Source organism: Montipora capricornis, chromosome 11, assembly GCF_036669925.1.
Source record: "Montipora capricornis isolate CH-2021 chromosome 11, ASM3666992v2, whole genome shotgun sequence".
NCBI classification, from domain to species: Eukaryota; Metazoa; Cnidaria; class Anthozoa; order Scleractinia; family Acroporidae; genus Montipora; species Montipora capricornis.
Genome location: NC_090893.1, coordinates 26,233,724 through 26,241,172, shown reverse-complemented (window position 1 = coordinate 26,241,172; position 7,449 = coordinate 26,233,724). Strand labels below are relative to the sequence as shown.

The 7,449-nt window shown below is 39.5% G+C and overlaps 1 protein-coding gene across 1 annotated transcript; it reads left to right on the top strand.

The window, feature by feature from the left end:
- Positions 1-1,054: 1,054 nt before the first annotated feature.
- Positions 1,055-3,140, top strand: LOC138023898 (protein phosphatase 1 regulatory subunit 16A-like). Its single transcript, XM_068870980.1, has one exon. It carries the CDS (start codon positions 1,238-1,240, stop codon positions 1,901-1,903), a length of 666 nt encoding a protein of 221 aa, XP_068727081.1. The 5' UTR covers positions 1,055-1,237; the 3' UTR covers positions 1,904-3,140.
- Positions 3,141-7,449: the final 4,309 nt, after the last annotated feature.

The following is a 7,449-nucleotide window of genomic DNA, read 5'->3' as shown; positions in this document are numbered from 1 at the left end:
TTCCAGCTCCATCGAACATCTCTTCGCTTCACTAGTTCAGTCTCTGTCAAATTGTTGTAAGTTGTTGTTTTTTCAAGTCGCGCCCCTGTATGGAATGGTTTTAATCCCCTTAGGGGTTGGCGCGTGGCGTAGAAAAAGGATTAAGACTTCGAAATTTGCCATCATGTAGAACTATGAGAAATAAGAAGTTGCTTTTAATGTTTTCTATGACAATACTATGATTGGTATCTGTGTACTCAAACCTGTTTTTATAATACTGTGCGAACATCTCATGCTTTGTCGTTGTAGGACAGGACTTTCAGTTCTCATCAGCATATTTTTTTGTTTTCTCAGGATGATGTTTACAGTGTTTAGTGATCGTGTTTAAAAATCCAGTTTTTCCAAACTCCGGAAACAAGCCAGACGTGGATAATAAAAGAAAGGCTTTCCTCTGATCCCTCGTAATACAACATAATGAGTGTCCGACATTCTGACAAAGATTTTCAGCGATTTAATTGTAATTGCATTCTCAGGCAGCGCATTTAGAGCCAAAAGCAACATTTTTCCAGTGACAAACATATTCTTGAGTGAAATAAAGTAAACTGTTTTTGACAACTTATTTGTACTTTTAACAACTCGGAGACAGATGCTTTGACCAAACAAATATACAAATATTATTTCTTAAGCAATTCCCACGTTTCTGAAATTTCGTGTTTTCTTTATACAAACATCGCAAGTCTCGAATGGAAGGCTCCATTAGCGAGACAAAGGCTTAATGTCCTCAATATGGGGGCAAAATAAAGACAAGTGGAAGCCTCTAAAGAAAATATCGCGTCAAGCTGACGTGGACTCGAAACAAGACGTATATTGGCCTTTTTTCCGAAGTTAATTATTTTAATATCGTGAGAAGCCCCTGAAGGAGCGATCAGGAATGAACAAGGATGACCTTTGTATTTGTAAGGGATTACCGAAAGCTTTGATTGACAGGAAGTGTATTGACCCTTATCAGTGCTTATCGAGTGACGAAGTAGGTTTTTATGCAACCACTCAAGATTGATATTTTTAGATCAAGATAAGCGTTAAGAGAGAGTGGGAAAAACGGAAACTGTCATTCTAAAGTCGCCACGTTGGAAAGCGGGTCTTCATTTGCGTTTTGTTCTCGAATAGTGAAAAACCATCTAAAAGTCAGATCAGTAACCGATAAGGAAACTTGTCAAGTCGGTTTACCCGTGCTTCGAAACTACGTGAGGCAAGCAAAATGGAAATTTCAGCGAATCTCACCCTTCATTTGCCTGGCAGCAAGCGTAGATTGTACACAGAGCGAATAAAGAAAGACAAGCTGCAAAGATCTGTTTCTATGAACAGTCTTGGATTTCCAAATGGCAAATTGTACAATCGCTATTTGAGAAGACACACTGTCCCACAAACACATGTACCAGCTATTGTCATCGACTCCGCTGAAGATGACTTAGAGGTTTTGGGAGATCTTAACAATAACTTGATGTACGACGAAGGATTTCTACATCCTTCGTATGTGTTAGATGCCGCTGTGGCAAGCAACGACTCTCGTTTACTTCACGGGATTTTGAGTACTGGAAACGTTGTTATGAACACTTTAAACTCCAGTGGCGGAACGGCCATGCATGAAGCAGCTTACCAAGGCAAAATGAACTGTTTGGAAGTGTTTTTGAAATTTGGCGTTCCGGTAGATAATAGAGACAAAGAGGGTTGGACGCCTCTTCATGCTGCAGTTTGTGGGGGCGATATCAGAGCTGTCATTTTTTTAATCAAGAATGGAGCCAGTTTAAAAGCCTATACAAAGGACGGACTTACGCCCAAAGATATCGCAGAAGATGCGAGGGACAAAAAAATGGTGCAAGCGCTTTCAATTTTGTCCGGTCGAAACGGGAGGTTTAAAGCTTAGAGATGCTTGATTTAATTGCGTGTTCCTGTCCTCTTTACGCACTTGCAAGTTTTAATAGTGCGAAAATATTAACGTCGCTTCGCTTCCTGGTTACGAGAGAACAGAAGAGCACACTCGATGAAACACACCGTTCTGGCCTTAAAAGGTAAAATCATTGGAGAGTAACGGCTTCACGAGAAAGTTCCATCGCCTTTCGAGAGACAGTTTTCAAAAAAAAAAAACAAAAACAACAGGAAAGGGTTTTGACTCAATAAGAACGATCTAGACCAAAGAGGACCAAAATAACAAAAATATGTTGAATATTTGAGTTGTAAAGTATTGAATCACGGAAGGAACTAATCAGTGTCAAGTTTAAGGACTGCATACTGCGTAGTACAGACGCAGTGTTTTCTTTGGCGTCCACATATATGCGAGCTTCTCAGTTTTAAATCATTTCTGGCAATTGGTGTAAAGCTTGAGTAAAACTGTAGAGAGCCCGTTGTTTTACAGTAAGGTGACTAAGAAATCATTGAATTGAGCGGAAATACGTAGGAAGTCAGAGAATGAAAAATTTGCATGGTCGCGCTTTACGATTTCAACCACACCGCAAACAATCGGACTTGTTGAGCTTTCGAGCGCTGTTTCGTGACGAATCACTCTGTTTACGGGTCGTATCAACCACCAGACTCGCCGAAAAGGCTGTGAAAAGTTAAGGAGGACATAATGCGCCTTAAGTTACAGGAGGGTCTTAATAAAAGTCTGTGAGCGATTTACAGTCGCTGCTATCTATAATTAAAAGTTTATTTAGTTCCACTACTGAGGCACAATACCGTGAGCACAAACCTCTCCATCTCGGATGTCACATAGCTCTCGATCGCGTTGTAGTCACAAAGGTCTCCCATCAAGTTTTAATAATTGGAGTAACAGCGAGCACAAGGGCCTATACCGTTAATTAAAAATACATTTGGTTCTTAACGAATATTCCATCCCACCTGCCATACAGTTTGTAAAGGTCTGGGTATTTTTCATGATACTTTTGTAGTGATCTTTAGGCGATATTTTCTATCTGAAATAAAACTTTTTGATTGGTGAAACATTTTCTCATGAACCGGTAGATATTTTTAAAAAGGTGTGCGGCTCTTGAAAGGCATATTTATCCTTTGGAACAAAGGGACTTTGAAAAACATTGTTCATAAATTATTGTTGGGATTAAGACTCAATATGAAGAATAATAAAGGAGAGAAAAGTTACCGCAAAAGTCTATTGTATTATGTATAAGTCGTATCTAAGTTTAATTAAGATGACGAAAAACTGAAATATGTGTTATCAAATTTGCAGTTTTATAATAAAGCACTTCTTTGAGGCTTTTAAACATGAAAATGTTGGAGATTTTCTATTCGGGTCTGTGACTTGATCAAAGGCTGCAGGGAACCTGCAATACATGAAATTAAATTAAATTAAAAAGTTTAATATTGTTTCTGGCAAAATCATCAATGTTTGATGTGAACGTGGTCTTTCCTAAACCACTTTATTGATTCTATTAATACCTAAGGCCACAGTCAGCTACAGATTTCAAGTTTTCAAAGACACTTTCCTTTCCACATCTCAAATACACGTGTTTCATATATGGTCTCATCTTATCCACACCCTTTTTCTGGTTTATAACGAAGTCACCCTTCCCAGTTAGCTTGTTAGCTCAATTCACGGTAGAGCACGGCTCGCGGTATCGCGCAGAGGTTATATTAGACCTCTTTAGCTTGTACATTTTGTTTTCCCATTTCAGACCACGTGATGTTACTCTAGGGAAAACTTTCTTTCAAACGTCGTCCTATGTACGTGAATATGTACGCATAGCTTATGAAAAAACAAAAGGAAAATTCCCTTGAGAACATCACGTGGTCTGAAATGGGAAAACAAAACGTACAAGCTAAAGAGGTCTATTCGGATCACGTTTGAGTCTGAAGATTTGTTCCGTTGTTGCTTTCGTTGCTACTAATTAGAACGTTATGCGATGAGCTTCAACCTTAATAAAGGTCGACCGTCGCTTTTCCTTGCCACTGAAGACAAGTCTATCGGTCCATACAATGGGCCCTGTGCAACAATTCGTCACGTGACCTTTCTTTTTTTTTTTTCATAAACACCATGATTCTGCTGGTTTCATGAAATTATTTTTCCACAAATAAAAGAGCAGCTCAAAATATGCTACCATATGTGAGCATATCTTTTAAGCTGGTGTTGTTACAGTTGAAAGAAATTATAACGCTTTGTATGCCGAAAAGGGCTCTGCGCCACCCAGTCACTTTTGGATGATTTTCATACAAATCCTTGTATTTTTTTAAGTTTTCAAACCGCTTTAAAATCCTTCCTTCGAAATATGAAAAACAGATTTTCGTACAGCACAGGATATTGATCCAAAAATATATCTATAATCGGCTCAATGAACAGGAAAAGCTCCAAAGCCATACGTTGATGTGAGGGCGGGAAAGCTCATCGGTTTGCCAGGCGTTTAGTAAAACGGCCACAAAATTGTCGGCCGCGCATTGCCTAAGGCAGAGAATAAAGATAAGTGCTGGCGTCAATTTGCTGAAGAAGGGCTGCGATAGAGGGATATAAAAAAATAGAACATGAGCAACTTTACCCTTTGATATTATCTAAAAAAGGAACTGAATGAATTTTCGTGAATTTACGGTGAAGATCGTTTTTCTAAATCTCGGACCCAGTATATCTCTCAGAATTACTTTCTAAATAGTTTTCAAAATTATAACGGATTTTTAAACATGCATAAGGGTCAAATTCATAAAAATGCGTTGCTTCATTGCCTTTTGTGTTTTACTTCTTAGATGATGCATTTAATGTCCCATACGAATTTAATCGTCAGACATTAGGGACTTTAAGATAACATTTCGGCAACTTCGACGAAAACGTCACCTCAAAATACAACTTTGCACTATCGTAAGTCTTTTACGCCTTACAATGTTACGGCCGACATATCCCAAAAATGAATTGAGTACAAGCGGTTTCAGAGTAGAAATAGAAAATGAAAGATTCTCTGTTGCTTCCTCACGTTGTCGTCAAAAACTCGAATTCGTGATTTCACGTGGTTTTTATGCAGAGTACCGCTGGCCTCTAGATAACATGCGCGCCGTATGTGGAGCCAGATTATTTTTCCTCTTTTAACCAACTTGCGACATTATTGTTTTGTGGCGTTGTTACTACATTTTAAATCTATACTTAGCAAGAGTTTCCCATCACGCTCATGTCACCGTCGTACGGTTTCTAAAGAATGTTTGCGAGTTTAAGCAATGACGACGAATGACGGCTACGAAAACGCCACAAAACAATAGTTCTAATAAGGCCTGGCCAAACGCTCGCAACATTTCAACGAAACGTCTTGCAACATTGTTGGGCACAACATGTTGCGTACGTTTGGACACCCTGTTGCGATATGTTGCGTGCGTTTGGCCAGTCCATTCAACACATGTCGCAACATCATGCAACAATGTTGCGTTGAAATGTTGCGAGCGTTTGGCCAGGCCTTAATGAGCAAAAACAAAAGCTTTGCACGCCCTGCACGTGCGTTTTACATTTGCGTGCATTCCGATACCGTTCTCGCCCTGACAACGACGTGAATTGACAAAAATTTGAGCTAGGTTTTGTGGACGACATGAGCACCTAAGAGCACCTCAAGATTAGTTTTTCATTTTCTCTCCAACTATTCACGCCTTTCTCCCCAATTTTATTCCTGGAATGTTGACGCTCACTTTCAATGCCGAGCGACTTGGAGTAATCACAAAATTATGACAATAACGGGAAATAGCTCCCTGTTGTCGTTGTCACGGAGCACGATTCTTTTTCCTCTTTCAACCAACTTGTGATATTATTGTTTTGTGGCGTTGTTGGTTCATTTACATCTGTACTTGGCAAAAGTTTCTCATCACGCCCACGTCGCCGTCGTACGGTTTCTTAAGAATGTTAGGGAAACCGACCACAGCTACGAAGACGCCACAAAACAATAGGCCTAAAAATTGAGCGAAAACAAAAGGTCTGCCCGCCCTGCACGGGCGTTGTTCATTTGTATGCATTTTTATGCCGTCCTCGCCCTAACAACGCTTAGGGGGTTTAAGAACGATGACGGCTACGGCTACGACAACGCCATAAAACAAGAATATTATTGGTTAAAAGAGGAAAAAGAATCGTGAAGCACGTGCGGCACGCATGTTAGCACACGTGTTTGCTGTACTCTGCATAACAACAACGTGAAATCACCAAATTTGAGGTTTCAACGACAGGTCGAGCGTACAAATGCGAATCTCTCATTCCATATTTTTACACTGAAACCGCTCGTATAAATTTAGTAGTAGGTTAATCCGCCCACATTGTGCGAAGTGGACGAGATGAAACGCCAAGGTCGCCGTAGTCGATCTTTTAAGTCCCTATCGACGTGAATTGACCAAATTTAAAGTGAGCACCTGACGGTAATTTTTTAATTTTCTCGCTAAATATCCACACCGTTCTCACCAATTTTATGGAAGTTGATTCACACTTTTCATGCCGGGGGACTTGGAGTAATCGCAAAATTAATCTTATGTTGAAAAATTTGGTTGATCATATATGGAGTAGAGACTCTATCACGTTATTTTCTAAATCAAAAGACGCTTAAATTTCGCTTGAAGGCTGGGGCACAAAATATTTGTAAAAGGCCTGGCCAAACGCTCGCAACATAGTTGCATGATGTTGCGACATGTGTTGAATGGACTGGCCAAACGCACGCAACATATCGCAACAGGGTAGCCAAACGTACGCAACATGTTGCAATTGCATGTGCCCAACATTTTGCAATATGTTGCGTTGAAATGTTGCGAGCGTTTGGCCAGGCCTTAAATAACTTGAAGTCATAGGTCATTGAAAAAAAAATCATTTTGTCCTAGCTCCGCTTGAGATCGAATACAAGTTACCTTAAAACGAATGGAATATAGTGGAGGTGTTTGAAGGTGAAATTTAATGAATTTTTGACGAGGAATCATTAATGACTTCCCTAATGGCCGAGGCATAAGTTTGGAACTGTATCACAAAAGGACACCCTCACGAGAATTTCAGTGTTTTTAGGTCACAAGTTAATTGCCAAAATGCAATATAGCACTTAAGCTCACACACACAACATATCAAGTGAAAGAACGTTTACTGCATAAGGCTTGAAACAAAAATGGCCAACTCTATGAAGTTTCAATCAATTTTCACCCCGTCTCCTATTTTCGCTATTTATGTCCAAAAGGACCTTCAGAGAACTTATATGTTTTCTTTTTGAAGAGAGCTTTTGGAACTTTTGGACGTCTCTATTGGTACAAAGACAATTTCAGTCAGGTCATTAGAGAAAAGCTAATATAGCGTGAAACTTCCACTCGAACTATGATTAAAGTGTTGGCAAGAGTCATTTGATATTGCTAGATGTAATTGATAAGTTTTGTATTGTTTGTAGTTCTCATACTTTGACTTACCACTTACAACAGTTACTTCGAACGTCATTGGCGTAAAAGGGCCTGTTTATTAACAATTAGACGCTTAGCCCG